This window comes from Callorhinchus milii, unplaced genomic scaffold (genome assembly GCF_018977255.1).
Source record: "Callorhinchus milii isolate IMCB2004 unplaced genomic scaffold, IMCB_Cmil_1.0 Scaffold3, whole genome shotgun sequence".
NCBI lineage: Eukaryota > Metazoa > Chordata > Chondrichthyes > Chimaeriformes > Callorhinchidae > Callorhinchus > Callorhinchus milii.
Window position 1 is genome coordinate 85,478,537 of NW_024704744.1, and position 22,534 is coordinate 85,501,070.

General features: G+C 39.4%; 1 protein-coding gene across 4 annotated transcripts in view; it reads right to left on the minus strand.

Annotated features, from left to right (window-relative positions):
* Positions 1–22,534, minus strand: part of LOC103177997 (EMAP like 4) — a 164,958-nt gene that overhangs the window by 78,158 nt on the left and 64,266 nt on the right. For 2 of the 4 annotated variants that reach the window (XM_007892448.2, XM_007892444.2), the window contains exon 1: positions 13,468–13,523. The exons of the other annotated variants lie outside the window; for them this stretch is intronic. In XM_007892448.2, the coding sequence (XP_007890639.2) occupies positions 13,468–13,513 (46 nt within the window). In that variant the 5' untranslated portion in view covers positions 13,514–13,523. Of the gene's footprint in view, positions 1–13,467; positions 13,524–22,534 lie in introns of those variants that run through there. 4 annotated transcript variants of the gene reach the window in all.

Sequence of the window (22,534 nt, forward strand, 5' to 3'; positions counted from 1 at the left end):
ATAGACTGTAAAGTGAATTGACCCTATATTTGTGGGCGAAACGCGGCAGACAATTGCGCACACTAATGTCCCACAAACAGTTGTGGATTGAAAATCACCAATTTATTATTGTTTTGTTTTGGAGGGATTATTATTAGGCGTGTGGAGTAAGGAAACTTGCCCAAGGTTTCACCCTGCCTGGAATTGAACCCAGGTGTCTCGCTTACAAGGTGAATGCTCTAACGACTGAGCTACAGGACTCCAATATATATATTGTAACTGAACATTGAAGGAATCCCTTCTAAGCGTACATGAAAATTACTAGGGTGTGGGAGAAGAGAAGATTTTCATTAACCCTTAATTCAAAATAAAAAATTGTAAAATTCTGCATAAGTAGATCATTTCTGATCCTGTTCCGCAGTATTAATTGTTCTACAATGAAGAGAAAATTACCTTGTACACGGATGTCTTGAAAGAATCCACATTAGTGGCTGTGAATGATTGCTTAGCCCAGATATGAACAGAATTCTTTTGCCTGGACAGATGTTATTTACACAGCTGTACAGCAGAGAGTGAGATTGTGGTTGGATTTTTTTCCTTCTCATAGGTATATAATGAAAAAGCAATGAGGGGAAAAAAAATCCTGCTCTAAAAAGGAAGATATTTACATTTTATATATGCACAGAAGGCTAATTTTTTAAAAAAAAGTCAAGTGAGCAGTTGTATTTGAGGCAACTCTCAATTCTGGAGCTTTTGTGGATCTTGGATATTTTGGATTTCAGAATAAACCTGAAGTCACTGAAACCATACCTGGGCAATATTCCTTCCAATTTAAGAAATTTCCAAAATTCTGCACAATTTTACATTGTGAGACAATACAAATTTCTAATAATAATCGTTGCATTTGATATAGCACTTTATCACATCGTTGAGCCATCTCAAAGCGCTTCACAGAATATGCTGTAAATTGAATTGACTTGTGTAATTCGTGGGTGAAACGCGGCAGCCAATTGCACACAGCAGTGTCGGACAAACAGCCGTGGATTGAGTAATATTATTTAGATTTATATAAATTTACATTTATATGAAAGGAGAACTTTCCTAAGCATTGTAATGTCTGAGGTTTGCACCCGAGCTAGGGTTTACAAAGGTCTTTAAGGCTAAGATCATGATGGCTGTCGGCCCTATGGTGTCTACAGTACATATAGGCTGTGTTACACAGTAATCGCTTGACTTTTTCTGAGGACAATAGACACTTGCCCTTTTATTGGTTGACTTTCAGATGAGCACAATTGGGCAAAGTCCTCAATGCACATGGACCTTTTTATTATTAAATGACTTGCTTATTACCCCTTTCTTTTAGTAATTATTGTGCCAAGTGGAGATAGGATCTTCAAAAATTATTATGCTATGTCCTTCTTTCATGTCTCATTTAACAATAATTCCACTGGGTTGGGACACAGCCAGTGCTGGTCTGTAAAGACATACACCACTTTAAAAGTGAAGATGTAGCACTTTCACTAAATCTTGTACTGTTGGAGTGTTCAAATAGACTTACTTTTTTTTCCTTTTTGTATAAAAATGCCCAAGTACCTGGCTCTCATCTATGGCTTAGATTGTTCCTCTTTTTACATCCCATACCATAAGAAAGGATTTTTATCTACGAAAGGATGTTTCAATAAATCTGTGAAGGATTTGCGATAATGGAATCTGAACAAAGCAGAGGAGTTCAAAGAAATCTTAACAACTGGAATCCTTTTAACAGGGCTTTGTAACCAGTTTTGACATTAAAGAGATGGTTGCAGAATCAATCCCTCATTAAGATAGAATAGGAATTGAATATTGTAAACAAGATTATAGTGTTGAGAAAATGCTGGGAGGTTTGATATCTTGAAAAGTCAAAATCATGGCAAACAGTCACCCAAGAACACATTTGTACCCATCAGAGATAACTTAGGCTTACCAAGGCGCTTACTCAGAAATGGGGGCTGCAATTTAAATGTAACAGTAGGACTTATAATGCATAGTGCATTGACAAACTGCACCTTTATATTTCTTTTACTATACAATTCAAAATCAAAGATGACCCACAGCGGAGTTGTTCTCTTGCCTGCAAGTATCCCTGCTAAAGACTACTGTGCAATAGTGAAGGTATTGGATGGATATTGTGGAGTCCTGTAGCTCAGTGGTTAGAGCACTCGCTTTGCAAGTGAGAGACCTGAATTCAATTCCCGGCAGGTCAGGGCGAAACCTTGGGCAAGTTTCCTTACTCCTCACGCCTAATAATAATCCATCCAAAGCAAAAAAACAATAAATTGGTCATTTTCAATCTACGACTGTTTGTGGGACATTGTTGTGCGCAATTGGCTGCCGCGTTCGCCCACAAATATACAGTCAATTCACTTTACAGTGTCTTCTGTGAAGCGCTTTGGGACGTCCTCCCGACGTGAAAAGCGCTATACCAAATGCAAGGATTATTATTATTATATACTCCAGCAAAGTAATAGCATTGAAGAATTTTGTTACATGAATTTACAGGAGAGGAAAAAGTCTAAATCTGAGAACCAGATCCAGGAGCTCTTAACAAAAGCAAACTATCCTTCTGGGGGTATTTCTGATCATTAAATTAGCCAAATTAAACTTGTGCGATTCAAGTATTACATCAGTTTTAATCCATATATAAACATTCTACATCAACTATTTTTTTCCTCCTCCTGCCCCAAACTGCTAAAAATATGATATTATAAACACGTTTACGCTCAAGAATCTGTGAAAACCTTTCCAGGCACTAATTAACTGTTCATCCCTCAAGTATTTCTGTGTGAATGATAAAAAAAAGGCTTATTTTATCACCCAAGACCATGACATTAAATAAACTTTATCATGTGAAAAATAGCCATTATCAAACGGACCTGGGAACTTATCAGGCTACAAATTGAGCCAGTTCACCTCTTTTAAAGAAAATGTCGGGAGGACATCCCAAAGCCAGTCAGGAACCTTGGCGTCTTGTTCGACCCTCAACTAGGAACAGTCAGGAATTAGGATCCGAGTGGGGTGGGGGGAAGGTTTGGATCAGGGAGGGTTGAGGGCAGAGAGGTTGGTCTAAGTTATGGTCGAAGAGGAGGGTCTTGAGGTGTGCTTTGAAGGAGGCAGGAGAGGGAGTGAGGCAAGGGGAATATGGGATGGAGTTCCAGAGGGTGGGGCGGAGAGACTGAAGGCCCAACCACCGATGGTGGGGTGGGCCAGGCAGTGGACATGGAGCAGGCTGGAGCCTGCTGAACAGGTTGATCAGGGGTCAGCAGGTAGGAGAAGTAGGAGAAGCAAGGCCATGGAGGAACTTGAAGGTTAGGACGAGAATTTTGAACTCGATCTTCTGAGGGATGGGGAGCCAGGCGAGGGTGTGATGGGGTCACGGAGCCTAGTGTGGTAGAGGACACAGGCTGCAGAGTTCTGGATGATCTGCAGCTTGTGGAGGGAAGAGTTGGGAAGGCCAACAAGCAGGGCATTGGCATAGTCGAGCCTGGTTGTAATGAAGGCATGTACAAGGGTTTTGGTGACCTGAGGTGTGAGGCAGTGGCAGAGTCGGGGAATGTTGCAGAGGTGAGACAAGGCAGAGCGGGTCATGGCACAGATGTGAGGGAGAAAGTGTAGTTGAGGGTCGAACAAGACGCCAAGGTTCCTGACTGACTTGTTGAGGTAGAGTGTGCTAATGTATTGAAAGATGGCAACTTTTAAGGTTGGTTCTAAAGTAAAGGAAGGAACATTGTAGGAGAATCACTCAGCTTCCTTGCAACAAAATCTATGCATTACAACACAACATTTTCTTTGGGGTAAAAGGGCGAAGGGAAGAAACCATAAAGCAGACTATCATATCTTTATAAATGCACAAGCTGCATTAACCTTGACCATATACTGTTAGTTTATAACTGGTAAACTTTAGAGTCTTGTAACACTTCATCTACAGCCTTACTTAAACTGCCTTAAAATTTATGGCTATGTGGAGCAAAGATCAAATAATGGCAGTGGGAAATTTTTGAATATAAATGTTACATTTTATTTTACATTCTCAGCAGTGTCAACACCATCAAAGTACTGAACACCAGTATCAAAGTATTGAACAGCATACCCAGCAGTAGCCATTTGAGAAACCCATTGATATGAATTCCCCTCTGTAGTGCCTAGCCATTTGGAACTTTCCATTGAAGTTGATCTTGTCAAAAGTAATATAAATTAGTTAGGACAGGCAATCACAGTTCAAAAATGTAGACAAAGACATCAAGCAAGATAGGAACCAAAAAAACTCACTTACAATATCATAAGAATGTTTTTACACATTCTGTAGTTGGCAAACAGAAACTTACAACGTAGCAAGTTAATTGAGCAGTTCTGGATAGGTCCAAACTCTGTAAGCAAAGCTCAAGCAATTTAAAAGTGTCAGCAGAAACCAGAAGTTAAATTATTACTTTCAAAACTCACTGCCAGCTATTTATTATTCTTTAGACTTAGAGTATTGAGCTAAAGTCACTTTCTTGTGGGTCAATGAAAAAAAAGAGTAGGGATGTGATTTGTTAAGCAAATACATTTTACCATGGTGCACAGTGGACTTAATCTGAAGTCGCTTACCACAGTGAGCGCTGAGGCACCAAAAAACAACAGATTGCATTTATATAGCGCCTTTTACGTCAGGAGGACATCCCAAGATGCTGGACAGTCAGGGGTTTGCACCCGAGCTGAGGCTTGGATTCAGGAGGGGTTGGGGGAAAAAGACAATGGAAGATGACTGAAGGCAGAGCCAAAAGGGGCAAGTTTTGAGATAGACGTTGATGGAAGTGAGGGAAGGGACTAGGTGATGGAGTTCCAGAGAGGCTGAAAGAACGACTGCTGATGCTGGGGCGGGCAGGGTGGGAACATGAAGCAGGCCAGTGCCGGCCAAGCAGAGGGAACGGGAGGTTTGGTCACAGAGTTTAAGAAGGTCACAGAGGTAGGTTAGGTAAGACCATGAAGGGACACAAAAGTAAGGTTGTTGATTGTACCTCAATTCCCTGGCAGATAGGGAGCTAGTGGAGTGAGAAAAAGTGTGTGTGATAGTTCATGCAGTCTGGGAGAGATGGGAGTGAGAGGTTCGCGGAGCCTAGTGTGGGAAGAATATCCAGTATGTTTGTTCATAATGTGTGCATAAAATGTAACATTATATATTACATAAAATAACACCAATGTGCACATCACCTACAAATATACTAAATGCATCTCACAATAAAAATCATCTGAAGCACTTTTAAGATGTTTTGATGATGTGATAAGGTGCCATATCAAATGTATGAACTATTATTATGATGACTATCTTATATTACCTCCAACAATCGTCATAATAAACCTATCAAATTCCCTCTTAAAGCTGTTACTGTATATTTACCTCCTTTGTCTCCCTGGGCAAAGTGCTCCACGTATTAACCCACCAAGTAAACTACAGTAGTTAAACCTGAATGGTCTGTTTCCTTTGAGACAATGATCCCTATTCATGCATATCTTGACTGTAACAAGCAGGCTATTGGAATCCAGCACGTCCATATCATTTAAGGCTCTGGGAAACTTCCAATAAAGGCGGCAAGTGAATCAAGATGCTCTGATGTACAAATGCTTTGTGAAATCGTAAGAACCCCCCAAGATTCAATAATTGCCTTCCACTGCCTCCAGACCATTTTTAAAGGTTATGTGATACATTATAGAAAAGCCCATTGAAGCTGGTTGCTAATACTTACTGAAGTCTATACATTTCGATTAATTTAAGGCAGGCTGTTCCCAGATCTGCCAATGTCCCCTTTGGCCACCCACTAAGAACTGGTATGTTAGCACAAGCCCAATTTCCACTTCCATTTGAGAATAATAAGGTACTAAAATTTATGGATAGAACCATAGGGCATGCCTAGTTTAATGAATCCCTCTGATTTCTCTTCTGTAGAGTGCAACAGAGACATTCACTCCATAACCTTCTTGGAACAGTAAGCGAAAGAAAGGTTAGATCCACTGAAATATCAATTATCCTGATGTGTTTTTACCCTTCTGTAACAGTAAATCATGTGAAGCACTTTGAGACTTCCTCCCAACATGAAAGGTGTTATATCAAATGTAAGGATTTTTTTTCCTTTTTGATAGCAAGCACTTAATTTTTACTATTTACTTATAAATAACATTAAACACAAAGGAACAAACTTAAATTTTTTAAATTTATTTAACAGACTTTTGCAACAAAATTGCAAATTAATTTTGATGGTACTGTATATTGTTCTGGGGGCATGTAAATAGTACAAATGAATCCTGTCCTGAAAATACATACCGTTTGTCTGATGGTATGGAATATATAAATACCATATTTTGGGGAACAAAAATATCAGTATTTATTATAAACCTAAAGGTTGCTAAACAGATTATTGACAAAATCTTTTACCCCTACAAAAGATCGATCAAAATCAGAATCAAGAAACAATTAATTACATTTTAAATACTTAATGAAACCTATTTAATGTGAAATCTCACCTTATTTTATTTACGTTTCAATGTATACAACAGCCTCACTCAGTTTCAGATCACAAGCAATTTTCTCTCGATGAAAAGGCAAAACGTTTTACAAGCTTGTTAAACCTCTCCTTAATTGATTTCTGGCATTGATTAAAATCGTATTGAATCCATCCTGTGCTTTTTGCCCCCTCTTCACACTGAAAAATAAAACTCTGTACCATGATGAACGTATCACTTACAAGGCATTAAAAGGTTCAAGCTGCTTTTCAAAAGCCTTTCAGCTGTTTTTCACAACCATGCAACAACTGGCAGTGTCTACACTCAGCAATTCAGGAAACTCACTTATCCTCAGACTTGCCAGGCATGCTTTGTAATATCTACCACTCACATCATAGATCCCATTGGCTTAAACTGGTTTAAAAAAAGATGGATTCATTACACATTACACTTCAATAAAGTTTAAAAACAGCTTCATTATTAGTCATGGTTAACCTTGTCACCACAATGCTGCTACATTTACATTACCTCCTACCACTAACAGCAGGTGTAATTTAGCAGTCGGGCAGTGAAGTGAAGGAGGTAAGATCACAAAATATTCCCAAATTCTTTACACTAATGTGAAGTGCAGCATCTCTTTTTTATCATAGGCAAACAGGACAGCCATTTTACGCACATCAAGAACTCACAAGGAGCTATGAGGTGAATAACCAATTAATCAGGAGGACTGTTCCTCAGACACTAGGAGAAACGCCTTCTTCATTTTAAATAGTGTCGCGGGATCTTTAACAGCCACCTAACAGGACTTCGTTATAATGTCTAATTTGAAGGATGACACCAGAACAATGTTGCACTGCTGTAGGCACTTCATAGGCCTGGAAGTCTATGAGTTCAAGTCCTGACCTAATAATAATAATAATCCTTGCATTTTGATATAGCGCTTTTCACGTCGGGAGGACGTCCCAAAGCGCTTCACAGAACACACTGTAAAGTGAATTGACTGTATATTTGTGGGCGAACGCGGCAGCCAATTGCGCACAGCAATGTCCCACAAACAGTCGTAGATTGAAAATGACCAATTTATTATTGTTTTTGGCTTGGAGGGACCTAAGGCTTGAATCCACAACCTTTAGAGCCAAAGGCAAAACCAACTGAGTCAGGCAATCTCTGGAGGTAACACAACCCCAATATGAACACTGCCACTGGAACCAGGTTCAGCCATCTTTTCTGAGAAATGCAGTTTTACCCTAACTGTCTGTATGGACCTTGTTCAGTCATTGTGGAAGGGAGAGCAGCCAAAAAAGCTATTAAGCATGACTCAAAAACAAAGCCTGTATAGTTTGTGTACATGCAATTGCTGCTTGCTAGTCTCTGTGCAGTGCACTCCAAATATAAGCAGAGTCGATTTCACAATACTAGGACCCTCAGACCACCCTGAAGTAGTTCAGCTACATGGATTAAGCAATAATACCTTCAGTGTGAGCTTTCCATACTAGCAGAGAACAGAAGCATTACAGATGCAGGAGTTTTAATTCTAAAGAAAGTTTGGATGAACCTTAACATGTCTAAAACTCACATGCTGTCTACAGTTCAGTGGAGGGTTTGTAAAATTGTCCAGCAGATTCAGCATGACAACTCAATTTCACTCCACTTATTCCTCAAAATTTTAAGTACTTTCAAAAATAGGCGAATAATATTCCTTCCATTTGATACAACTTCCTACCATATCAAATGATAAGTGTTTCAAAGCACTTCTGTAAAGTGCAATTAATGACTGTATATTTGTAGACAAATGTAGTAGCCAATTTATGCACAGTAATAATGTCCCAGAAACAGCCAAGAAATCAATGACCACTTTTGAAAAAGAAATCAGGGGATTATTAGCAAGAACACCAATAGAAACTTCCTTCTCTTTTTAAACAGTACCAATGGGAACTTTAACCTCCACCTGAACAGGCAAATGGGACCCAGGAGAACACCTCACACCTAATGCTAAGGGTGAAGAGCTCCTGGACTTCTTCATCTCTAAGATAGACAATATTCACTTGGCTGCCTCCTCTTCCTCCCCCCATGTTACCTAGCACTCCCCATGCCTTCTACATAACTCACTCTTTCCACCACGTCGCATATTACTGTCCTCACTCTAAACTCCTTTGCCTCCATTTTTCCCCCCTCGCTCTCAACCATCGTCACCCATATGAAGCCCACCACCTACTGCTTCGTAACCTTGTGTGCGTAACCTTGCCATCGGGTTTGATACCCAGCCATCCTTCCTATCCCATATCCGGTCCCTAACAAGGACAGCTTCCCTCCACCTCCGTTACATTGCCCACCTTCAATTATACCTCACACACAAAGCAGCTGAGCCCTCCTCTACATAACTCATCATCTCCGCTATCTCCCCATCTGTCTGTCTCCCCATCTCCACTATCCACAAAATCTAATTAATTCAGCAGGTTGATGGTCTTACGGTAAGAACTGGCTTTGATGCTTTAGAGCATACATCAGGACTAAAGTTAATTTAGTCTGTCTACAAGATTATTTCATTTCAAAATTTAAAAATTTGTAAAAATTCTTATTCAGCCTTAATTTCAATGCAGGTTTTTTGTCATTCTTAAACTCGTGCCTTTCTCTTTGAAATCCTAGCTGTAAAAAAAATTGTACAAGTGTTTACTGCTAGTCAAAACACAAGACTTATTTAGTGTTTTGAATCATACAATTAGAAGGGAGGAATCAAACACTCAACACTATTTCCGCAGTTGTTAAAAGTAGTCCTAAAGGCTAAGACCAGTTGGAATTTTGGTCCTCTGGAGAGATATACTCATTAACACAATCACTTAAGAAAAATGTTTTTCATAGGTCTTCACAATTTGGTTTTTACATGGGACACACTGCTGATGAAGCTGGAAGATTCAGAACTGAGGCTAATTTCCTTCAGAATAGAAAGGTTTTAGCAACCAAAAGAAGTCTTCAATGTACTACAGCATTACAGAAGCAAAATGGAGAGAGTCTGAACAAAATGGTCGAGGTCAAGTTATATTTAAAATTATATTTCTGAACCAAACTCACTTTCAGTTTGAAACATAGCACTTTACAATGTTTCCAGATTTTTCATTATATTCTGTACAATCTACACAATATCTACACAATAGCTTTCCAATTTACCACCATGGTGCAGCTTCACACAGTTTTAAAAAGGGGCCTGAAGTACACTTATTTATGCTTGTGTCTCAAAAATACCAGCAACTAGGAAAAGATCACACAAGATCATGAAAGATACTATGGTGAAGACCCCAGGTGATTACATCTTTTGGGAAAACTCACCCAACACAAGGCTAACTTACAACATTTGAAAGCTCTCGCTAGAGCCAGTTTTTATTTGGGTGGGGAACAGGAGTGAAGAAACATTCAACATTTGTTAAAATTATTTTATAATAGTAATACTTCCCTTGCTCCAAAACAGTTTCTACCCCCTCCCCCGCCCCCCCTCCCTACACACATGCACAAATCTTCCAGATCCACATTCACTTGAAATTTGTGACATCATGACATCTGGTTAGTGTCACTGACACCAAAAGTCTCCATCCTCGCCTATGATACAGAGGTTGTATGAGAGAAAGAGAAAGCGATGAAAAACTCCAGGGGAGAGGAAATTCCAGCCGTTTCTCTTTATTCTTTTTGTTTCTTTCCTTTCATTCTTAATACTGCCCCTATCCCCCAGCAAAAAGGGGTAAATGAAGGCTAATACTTGGAACCCTTATATGCAGGTCCTATAGTTTTCCCAATGATATAGCTTTTACCGCAAACCTATATAATTATCCTGCCATTTGATATAATGCTTTACCACGTCATCAAAAATCTTGAAGTGCTTTACAGGATTTATCCAAAGTGAACCGACTGATCTTAGATAATTTTGCAACCAAGTAACATTTTCTCACTGCAACAGAAAAACTACAGAATCCTGAGACCAGGGAGATTTAAGGATTTGGCTTACAATAAAAATTCTGGTGCTGAATTTTCAAAAATTCTTAAATTCAGTCTCAATTTGTTGGACTATTTTTAAGAACTGTGAAATCATGGCTTCCAAGTTGAGTGAATTTAAGAATTTTCTAAAATTCTATATATTACATTTTAAAACAATGGTTTTAAGGCTGAGACACGAGATGTTAGGGCTGTAGGATTCACCCATTAATTACAGAAATGTGCATTATCATTTACCAATAAATAACTCTACATTTTACTGTAGACATTCAGTAGGTATAGATCGCTTGCAGTATATGATGTACAACAAGTTCTTTTCCACAGCAGAATTGTGCCATAAAACCAGGACCACCTCAGTTTTAATATGCTTTTCCAATACAATTCTGTGCTCAAGATTTCCCCCTCCTATTGTTTAGAAAGGCAGTTATAGTGACCTTTACAAATGGTATTCAAAACTACTTTAATGAATTGAATATCCAAACTGGTCAACCCATGTGCTATTTCCTAATTGAAGCAATTCCCTAAATTCATCTCTCTTCAGACCTTGTGTTGCATTAATGTAATGAAGTTTGTCGCTAATGTAGATGGCAGACCAAGGCACCTTTACTCTGCATAACCAGTTATACAAAAGACATTAGTCTTCAACCCATTTGTGAAACTAGGTTCATTTACTGTAATTTCCATTACAATACTGAATTTTTTAAGAAGTTTCTACAAATTTCTTCAGGCAGTCTCATTTATTCAGGGCTACTTTTTAAACTAGCCTGGACAGCCTTATTAGACCCTTTCCAAGCTAAGTGAGCTGGATAGTTGTGTTCTGACGTACTGGATAATGCAGCAGAACCATTGCTGGGTCCAAGCACGAACACTTCAGTGATGGAGTAATTGGCAAAAACAATGACATTTAAATTTTCATTACAATTAACACACCACACCCATACACACAGGTCAACAACAACAACTTCATTTATATACCACTCTTCATGAAGAGCTAAACCAGAGTGCTTTATAAGCATGAGGTTAGATGGCCTTTAAGGAGGGAGAAATGACCGTAGGTACGTTTTAAGAGGGAAGATTTGCGGCGAGACCTAAAAACAGAAAGGGGGGGCGGGGGGGGGGGGGAAGAGAGATGGAGTGGTAGAGGGAGAGAGTGCCAGGTGTAGGAACTACGGCTCAGCAAACCGATGGTGACACAGAGAGGGTAAAGAATGTGCAGCAAGACTGCGGATCCCTGACTGTCCAGCGCCTTGGGACATTCTCCTGACGTGAAAGGCAGTATACAAATGTAATGTGTTGTTGTTATTGTTAGTTGAGCGAAGAGGATAAGTGAAGGAGTAATGAGAAGATCAGATAGACCAAGAAGTGCCAGGATGTGGATGGATTTGTAGGTGAGCATCGCTCTATACATTGCAGGGTTTGCACTACTGAACCATTATATTTCAAAATTGAAACTATAGTACATAGTGAAGCTATATAAAACAACCAGTTGGACCCTGGTCCCATTACACATATCTCATTACACAGAGGTGAGTACTCGTACTCCAACTTGACAGACTTACTCCAACTTTTGAATACAGCACAATCTCCCCCTCCTAATATTTGCATCACTCTGCGTAACATTTGTAATTGTTTAACAAACTGTCCTCTTTCAACTGAATCTCCGTATCATTAGACAATATCAGAAGCACCTCAAATTTAAAAATATCCGAACAGGCCCTACCATGTTACATTTCCACAGTGACAGCACTCTCTCTCTATACATACGTGCACACAATCATAGATTAAAATGGTACAATTTCAATAGATTCATTTTCAAAATCCTATTAGGCAGAAGCAGCCTATTTATTTAAATTTAAAAAAAGCCAACCAAAATTACAGTGCAAGGAGGTGACTATACAAATCCTGAGTCCCAACAATCTACCCTATTTAATACAGAACTTTTTTTTGTGATAATCTAAATCTGCTATTAACAGAACTTGATTTTATTACATAAATGAGTATCTGTGCTGCTGGTGAGACAATCATTCCAAATTAAAACACTGCGGACACTTCAAAAAAAAATTAAATGGTGAACAGGATGCAAAATTGCTAGTCTATTAAAATAACCGGTTAGTCAAAACTATCAAAATATTATATCCATCTAGTTGCATTTTATATAATGCAATATAATATTGTGTAATATCAATATAAAATTGTATAATATCCCTCACCTTCCAAATGTGAGCACACCTTATACAGGTAGTTTTCATTAAAGTAAAAATAAATGTACAATTTAAATTCATTTCAACACATGAACAGACAGTAAAGAGACTCTTTATTTCTCAGAACTCCAAACTTCCTCAAATAACAGCTGCTATACAAGTCAGTCTACAGTATTTTAGTCTACTTGTACAAATACACTGTTTTAACTGTGATTTGTACAAAAGTAGAACCATTGACAGATAGTTGAAAAACATAATGGGGCCAGAGTGGCAGGAAATGATTTGTTTGATGTTACTGCCTGGGACGGGGGGAAGAAACGGACAAGAACAATAATAATTGTTTTTTTGAAGAGGAGGAAGAACCGTGTGTTAAGAGTATAATTTAAAACTAAGTTCAATGGGAGTTTTTGACTAACATTTTGGGAGAGAGGTGCAATTAAGTGCTCAATTAATCCAATTAATTTTTTTTAAAAATTCAATTAAAAAATCAATGTAGTTTTCAGGTCAGAAAAACATCACAACAACAATGTTAAAAGCATAGTGAATGTCACTTTTCAGAAACTCAAAGCAATTATTTTTTTCAATGTTATTTCTGTTCCCCATGGTCTACCATATGGAACAATACAACACTCACATTAATACTGTTCACCAATAGCTTTCCACCGTATCTCACTCACTGAGTTGCATGCCACGAAAAGTCGGTGCTTAAAAAAAACTACTTATTGATGAGATTTACTTGATAACATTAAACAAATTTGATCTTGTTACTACTAAATGAAGACTGAAGAATTACCAGTGCAGAAGTTGAGCAGTGTTGAGGCATCATACACTGCAGGCATATTAGGCAAATCGTCTTCCATGCTTGCCTCCCTATAAAGAACAAACCAGTTTGGTCTGTTTTTCTCCTGCTTTTGCTATGATTTCACAACAAGCTGAGCTCCAGCATACTTTGAATTCTGAGGAAATCCTCCCGTCCAGATGGCTGGTGACAAAGCGCTTCTGTGTTGGCACAAATAAAAACTCCACAAGACACCCTCCGTTTCTTCTGCTTGTCTGCACACACCGAGCACCGTGTAGTGAGGGGGAGGGGAGCAGACAGATTCCTGGATGCTTTGGGGGAGTTGCGAGGCCTCAGACATCAGGAAAGTCCTTACGACGAGAAATGCACTTGCTACCTGGCAGCTTTCGTCTCTAACCACTCCAGGGCATTTTCTGCCCTAGCTTAAAGCAGTAACCTCCACTATGCCAGCACTCCTCAGGGACAATACACTTGGAATTGCAAACGCTCCACAGCTTGAAAACGTTCGAAAGGGTTTGTCTTCAGAATAAACAGCAAGAGCCAAATAAGATCTAATGAATGCAACATGTGTTCATTCTTTAGTAGCTGCCTCCCAAGCCAACTGAGTGTGCCTTCAGTTAGGGAAATGTCAAGGCAATTCCAAAGCTATTGCAGAACAATCTGGGCAAAGAATCATTTGATGTGCTGCACCTTTAGTAGCTATCACAGAAAAAGAAAGCATGTAAGCAGGGTCAAAGATTAACTCTTTCCTACGCTCCCTTGTCTATTTTCAGAGGAGGATGGAGGAAGCTGAAAAAATAATTCACTTCAACAGAATGGCTGTTAACCCTTTGGGTACTACGAATTCTGTGGATCAGTCTTTTAACGCTCGCTATCCACCTGAAGGGCACTATATAAATGCAAGTTGTTGTTACCCTGGCATTCTTTTAAAAATGGACACATCTTTGTAAATGTTTTCTTCTGCACATTTTTATTTCCAAAGCAAAATATAAAAAAAGTATACAACCATGGCTTCACTTTGTGTAATTCTTTGAACACATTTCAAAAATGTACAGCTATAATATTGATGGCTGGTAGGCCATCTGCAGTACTTTAACAAAGCAAACATAGCAAAACAGATTTCTTGATATTTACCAGAAAGTAATTTCCTGAACTACAACAGGCAGCATCATGGACAGGTCACGACGCTTCAGAAAGGGAGAACTTGAGATCAGCTTAGGTCAGAAGGAATACCATGAAGAAAGAGAAATAATATATAATAATAATAATAATATAATAATAATAATAATAATCCTTGCATTTGATATAGCGCTTTTCACGTCGGGAGGACGTCCCAAAGCGCTCCACAGAATATACTGTAAAGTGAATTGACTGTATATTTGTGGGCGAACGCGGCAGCCAATTGCGCACAGAAAGTCAGGAAAAGCAATTAAGGTGAGCTGCTGTTGTGCTAGTTTCACTGCACTATACAGCAAGCTGGCATTTGACCCAAACCTGGGGAATGTAGGGAATCAATATAACAGGAGAGGAAAAGTACTGGAAACTCCTGATAACTCATATTGAAGGGAAAAGAGCTCAATATTGAGTTATCCAAAGTATCACATTAGGCATATGTATGCATGCATACATAAATAAGGCCAGGATTTTGACAGCATGATGACTTAATTAGTAGTGACAAGTTAAGCCAGTATTGAATTATCAAGAGTTTACTATAGTTACGGGACTTGAAAAGGAGTGGGAAACTAATAGATCATTGTAAAATCAAAGAAACGGAACTTCACTGGGACTGACAGGTACATGTGGTTTATTTCACCTTGAGAAACTAGGGTCAAATCCCACTCGGACAGTCTCTGAATATCTGTCACGCATTCTAAATAAAATGGGTTTAGATTCTGCTCCAACGTACAAAACTGCTCTTTAAATCGACATAACTGGCATTGAATTCAGCAAAAAGCTCCCAAGGATACAATAAAATCTCAGCGCCTTGGGACGTCCTCCTGACGTGAATGGCGCTCAATAAATGGAATCTCAATAAATGAAATCTCGTCGTAAAACACCTTCATTACACATTAGATACATCACATGTCCATTCAACTCAAGCATGCAGTACATCTATCGTTACTATTGAACCACGGGGGGAACTGTAGGGTGGGAAAGAGATGCCAAAACCCAACCATCCTCTAAGCATTCGACGTGGTACTTTGCTGAAATCTCTTGAGCGCTGCCTCAGTTCTTATACCCGACTTATGAGGAAGCTCAGCAGCAGACTCTCAGGTCAGGGAATCCAGTCCAAGTAGCAGCGCTCAGTCAGTCTTAAACCAGGCACGGGTGGGACTGAATAAATTGGACTGTTGAGCAGAACTATCTGATTGAGTGTTAGCTGAAATTAATGAAAATGCAAAACTACATTTTGGGAAATGAACTCAATAGCTGCCTGGCTTTCACAGGCACAGGAGGCCCAACTGGTCAATCATGTGGATCCTGTGCAACTCAATGTATAGTTGACTGTTTTAGCTTTAGGTACATGGTGTGAAAACAATTAGGATTACCAATAAAAACACAAGTCGCTGGGAACATTCAGCAGGTCACTCAATCTGAAGAGATATCTGGTACTGACCAGCCATGAGATCACCAAGGGTTGGCACTAGTCCTCAAAAGGGTCATTGTGAAATAGGGTATAGACTATCCATTGCTGGGAAGTATAAGGACTTGTGTATTCTATACCTCACTTTACAGAGCTGAAAGCTAAAGTGTGGAACACTTTAGGGTAGATTTGTGTGATACTCTGCAGTATCAAGTACCCTGGACTTTCCATGAAGAACGGCCCAAACAATTTTGGGAGAAATTCTTTCACATACCAGATCTTGCCAAAATCTATGCAGTGAGAAAATCATTACAAATGTTAATATGAGAAACGATACAAGGCTTGACCCTGAACCATCATTCCCCTTACTCTCACTTTACTGCAGCTCGTGTACTGTCCCGCACCAGGCTTCGGGACCACATCACTCCCACCCTCGCTCGCCTCCACTGGCTCCCCATCCCCCAGAGGATTGATTTCAAGATCCTCATCCTCACCTACAAGGCCATTCACGGCCTTGCTCCCTCCTACCTCTCTGACCTACTATCCCCCTACTTACCTGCCTGTACCCTCCGTTCCTCCGGCTCCAGTCTGCTCCACGTCCCCCGCCCCAATCGCCCTACCATCGGTGGTCGGGCCTTCAGCCTCTCAGCCCCGAGGCTCTGGAACTCTATCCCCCAGTGCCTTCGCCGCCTCCTCCCTTTCCTCCTTCAAGGCCGGTCTCAAAACCTTTCTCTTTGACCGAGCCTTCAGCTCCCCTCTCGACTCTCTTCCCCTCCTCGCTCCCTCCCTTCCCTCCCCTCACCCTGACCATTTCCCCCTCCTCGCTCCCTCCCTTCCCTCCCCTCACCCTGACCATTTTCCCCCTGCTCGGGTCATGACCCAACTGTGCAGCGCCTTGGGACGTCCTCCTGACGTGAAAGGCGCTTTATAAATGGAATCTTGTTGTTGTTGTTGTTTAGTGACCAAATCCATGTGGTTCTTAACTTTCATACCAACAACAACAACTTTCACTTTCATAGTGCCCTCCATGCAGGGTAGCATAAGAGCACTTAACAGTATATGGGCAGCAGAGTTCTGAATGAGCTGGATTTTTTTAATAGAGGAGCTGGGGACACCACAAATCCAGACGGAAGGTGACAAACGAACCGTGCATAAGGGTTTCGGCTGCATGTGGGATAAGGTACGGTCAGAGGCGGGCAATGTGGCGGAAGTGGAGGAAGACGGTCCTGGTCAGGGACCGGATTTGGGGGAGGAAGGACAGTTGGGAGTCGAACCGGATGCTTAGATTACGCACTGGTTCGGTGAGTCTGAGGGAGAGCTCAGGGAGGTTGAGGAGTTCAGATCCGCAGAAGTGAAGATGTTGATGGGAGCCAAGGAATATGGCTTCCGTCTTGTCCACATTCAGCTGCAGGAACTTTGCACTCACCCAGGCCCTGATGTCTGCCTGACAAGCTGGTAGAACATCAGCAAACCTGGAGTCACAGCTGGAGGAGGCAAAGTAGATTTGTGTGTCAACCGCATACAGTGGAACTTTACCCCCGTGTCTGCGGATGACATAGAGGGAGCATATAGATGAGGAAAAGTGGGCCGAGGATGGAGCCCTGGGGCAACCCATAGCTGACTGGGCGGGGTGGGAGGAGAAAGCATTTGCAGAGGTGAAGGGGAGGTGGTTGGTTAAGTAGGACTTGAACCATGCGAATGCTGTCCAACTAAGTTGAATGAGGGAGGCAAGGCGATGGAGGAGGATGGCATGTTTTCAAAAAGCATCGGGGCATAGATCTGCAATTTCATTTTGAATGCATCATTTTTAACCAGTTCACCACTTTGTATTTGTAACGCTCTATCCCTTTTTGATGAACATTTGCAAGCTGTATTTCAAGAGCACATAGTTATTTCCACAAGTGTGAATACACCAAAAAGGTCCAGAACCGCTTTGCATCAGAATATTGACATGTATGGACAAGTGTCTTGAACATAATACATGACTCATATCTAACAAAGGAAATGCATGTTTCAAAACAAGTAGATAAGCATCTATGAATCCATCAGATCCTACTGAAATCTTTGAATCTACTTTAATTTTTGCTTTGTACTTCACTTTCCACAGAGCATGCTTTTCAGTTACTGCTGAAATTAAATGGAATGGGTCTGATCAAAGTCAGTAGAAAAGGAAACTAGCACTCAAGATCAAAGCAGCACCACATACGTATAGGGCGCTGTGGAGTCACATATACATTTATTTTAATAACACAAACATACACAAGGTAGGAGGAATCAAAGATTAAAAAACCTGTTCTAAATTGGAATGGGGGTTGATTTATTTTGATGCATCTCCCATTGATCATTCACATAGAGATTGTTGCCATTTTAGCGAGATTACATGATTCACTGTGGCATCAAGTGTGTGTCATTCTGAGCCAAGATTTTCCCCATAAATAAACAGCAAAGCAAAAACAATATCTTAAAACAAATATAACCAAGTGATAGACATGTGGTTGTAAGAAGTAACAGAAAATATTTCAGAGTATGAAAACTGTTATATGTTTCTCAAGTGAATTTAAACTGAGCAGCAGAAAATTAAGAAAATGAGTTGGTGTTAATGAGATCAATGGCATCCACATAGCTTAGGAAGTAGCAAAGAAAGCCAATGGATTCAAAATGCAGTAAACCAGTGCAGTCCCACATCTCTGTTTCAATGAGTCCTTCAGCACTCAATCTCAGGCATGCATAGTAGTGAACTGAAAGTTTACATGCAACAAAAACATAACTTTGAAGCGTTTTATGTAATAAAATAAACACAATACACAGCAGTTGACACAAAATTATCCTGAGCCAACTTAATAAAGGAATGTAGAAATTATTCAATAAAAATGATAGGTAACAACTTTGTTGGGTGCTGGTATTGTAGGTCATGGGTTTTTAAAATTGTGGGGCAAGCTCCCCCAAGGGAATGTCTTCGGATGAAAGGTAAGTAAATATTTGAAATTTTCTTCCACCCATCCCCCGCATCCGCCAATATTTAGTAATACCTATACAGTAAAAGAACCCTTAAATAGGGAAGAGAATCAGAGCAGGAGGCCTGTGTATTTTTATGCAATGGTAAATGTATTTTTATTATTATCTTTTTCATTATTAAATATTAGCTGCATTTTATAGTAAATATGTGCTGTAAAAATTGTAGGCCTGGTGTCAATGAGAGGAATATGAAATGCATTAAGTTTATTCAGTAGTAGAGCAGTGGTACTGTACTGTGCTATTTATGTTGCTTTCTGTCTTAAGTGCTCTGGGACGCTACCCTGTGTGAGGGGTGTTATATAAATGCAAGTTGTTATTGTTAAGCAACATGTCATATTAGCCAAAACAATAAAATCCTCTTGTTCTATGGAAAAGTACTGTTTTTTATAAAGAGGAGAGGCGCATAGTTGGAATATGAATCTCTGAAGGGGGTCGCATTAAAAAAAAAGTTTGGAGACTTCTGCTGTAGTTCATTAAAATCAGTTATATTGAAGTACAGTCAGGCTCAAAGCAACAACCTTTGTGCTTTTATGGAACAAAAACTGTATAAATCATCCGCTCAGAAGTATACAACATCACGATGCTCACAATCTGTTCTTAACTTTTATTTTGATAATTTCAAATCAGTTTGATGCTCACAGAGGCCAGTCTCAGCTTGATGAAATGGTACAGTCCCTTTAAACTGGATACATTTCAAGGCTCCAGAGTGTTGTTAAACAAAGTTTCCCAGATCATTGTTAAACAAAGCTGAGTGAAATGTGAATTTTTGAATGTTGGCCCATTCCTGATTCCAAATAGCTTAAACAGTTGCTCTGCAATTCCTCCAAGAATCTGCAGATGGCTTCCTGCAGTCATGTCATTTTTACTTTTATTTATACAAAGCTTTACCAATCAGAATTGCAATAAACACTGGGAAGATTTCACTGATTTCCTCTTAAACTGGGTGGGGGGAGAGAAAATCTGCAATACATGTTTAAAAGAAACTGAAAGGAAAAGGGACATTTGTTTTATTCCGATCAGTATTTTTAAAGAAGTATTTTGCAATGATTGAAAAGCAGATAGCTGAAAAATAATTAAAGCTTCACTTTGACCAATACAAAGCCAGGTTTCCTAAAAGTCCTAGTGCCCCATATTTGGGATAACTTTACCAATACTGGACTGAGTGTATTGGTCTGGGTGGTATTCGGACAGAGTGAGTGGGGCCTCCGAGTATACTTATTCTTTAGTCTTCTTTCAGATTTGATAGATCCAATCAATCAATGTCTGTGCTTTTGATTAGCGTGAAACTATCAGTCAGAACCAGTTTTCAGATCATCAGTTCTGATTCATTTTCCAGCTTCAAAGTCGACAGGAGCAAGTACAAATTTAATCTCAAGAAGTACAAAAGAGTTATTAATAATAATCCTTGAATTTCATATAGCGCTTTATCACGTCTTCGAGCCACCTCAAAGAACTTCACAGGATATACTGTAAAGTTAATTGACTGTATAGTTTGTGGGCGAAACGCGGCAGCCAAATGCACACAGCAGTGTCCCACAAACAGTCATGGATTGAAGTGACCAATTTATTATATTTTTTTGAAGGAATTATTACCCCTGGAAAAGCCATCAACCAATCGACTAACAAACCGGGTTCCTACTTACTATTCGGTAAACAGAGGCGTGTGGAGTAAGGAAACTTGCCCAACATTCTCCCTGCCGAGAATCGAACCCAGGGCTCTAACCACTACAGTACTCCATGTTAATGAGTGTAAATAGGGGGTTAAAAATAAGAAAAAGAACAAAATAAAAAATGAATAAAGGAAATGAGATATTCTTACAGGATAACTAAACACAAATATTTGTTGCATTCATTCTGGCTATCTATTTTAGGAAATATATTTTTGTAAGTGTCTCATTATACACATCGTTTTATTTGTTTTCTGTACTTGAAAATTACAATTAAAAAATTACCAAAAGAGATTAAATTCTGTTTTAGCGATTATGATTTCTGCATAACGTTGCAGTAATAAAACTAACTTGCAATATTATCATTTGCTTTGGTGCAATAATGTATGCACTGAAAACTGACCTACTTAGGGTAGACAGATTATGTTATTTTTGCCAAACATCTAAGGATTATATGTTGTTAAAGATTAACTAAACAGATTAATCCTTTCCTTTAACAATACAAAGTCCAGAACGTTACATTGTTTGTGCATCTACTAATCAGGATTTCAGAAGAGTAAAAGGACTCAGTTATTTTGCTTTTAGGTGGCCAATCACTTACCAACTGAACATACTTTAACATACTTTAACAAATACATTCTAAGGATTTATGCTGCACCTTCAGTCACAATTCTTTCCATACTTTGTCTTCTTACTGTATATGGCTACGTAACTGCTCACATTTATCATTTATGCAAACATTGTGAAGATTGTTTGACTAAATGAGTCTTGCGTCAAACTTGATGTGAAAGAAAGAACCGAGACCAAACTCTGGAGCCTGAAACAAAAATTGAAAGCGGGTGGGGGAGAAAAACCAGGATCCCCTTCCACGTCAGCAAATAACGTCTGAACAAACGTGCCTTCCAAATAGCACATTATGCATTCGCTTTTCGTGGAAGCCAGCAGAGACCCAACCACAGCTCTTCCACGGGTCACAAGCAACACTAGGAGATTTCATAGAAGCAAATTCAAAGCAAGAAGCAAAGCCAGATCCTAAGTTAAAAACAGACTGCTCAATTGTTTTACATAAAAAACGGTTGAAATGATTAACATTAGGTGATATGTGCTCCTGTCTTTAGGGCAAGTTAGGTGTATAAATTAATAACGGATAAAGCTCAGCATTTTGGCTGCCAATAATGGACCTACTACCTACTCATCAACTCCAATGCAGGCATAACAGGAAGAAACCCTGGACTTTGTTGTTTTTGTCAATGATTTTGTTGTACAGGAACAATGGTACAGTTCATCACGCTGGCCTCTTGAAAGATAAGAGCCTGTCGGGGAAGGTATATTATATGGTGGCAGCATTGGTAAATGTACTATATTGTACAGCACTATGTGGTATCAAAACAAAATTACTGTCAATATTTCCAAAGCACTGCACTTCACTTTGTAACAATATTGCAAATTTATAACGCTTCACATTCAATAATTTTCCAACCAGCTACATAAGGGGTTTCTATCAGTATGCAAGAGGTTTACACTACTGCAGTGAAAAGTTATGAGACTGCTCATGGTGTGCTGTAAAAGCAGAGATGAAACAATAACACCATAAATACTCTTTTGGAAACAATTCACCACTACTAGCAATACATAGAAATTTAATTTCCAATATTTTACTGTGGGATATTGTCATTATTGCTGGCTATTTTCCTACAAGAAACCAGAGATATTTGGCAGTTTAAGGCACGTCAATTTATTGTTTGCTGCCCAAATATCCTCTTGGGAACAGGTACTATATACTGCCCTCCTATCC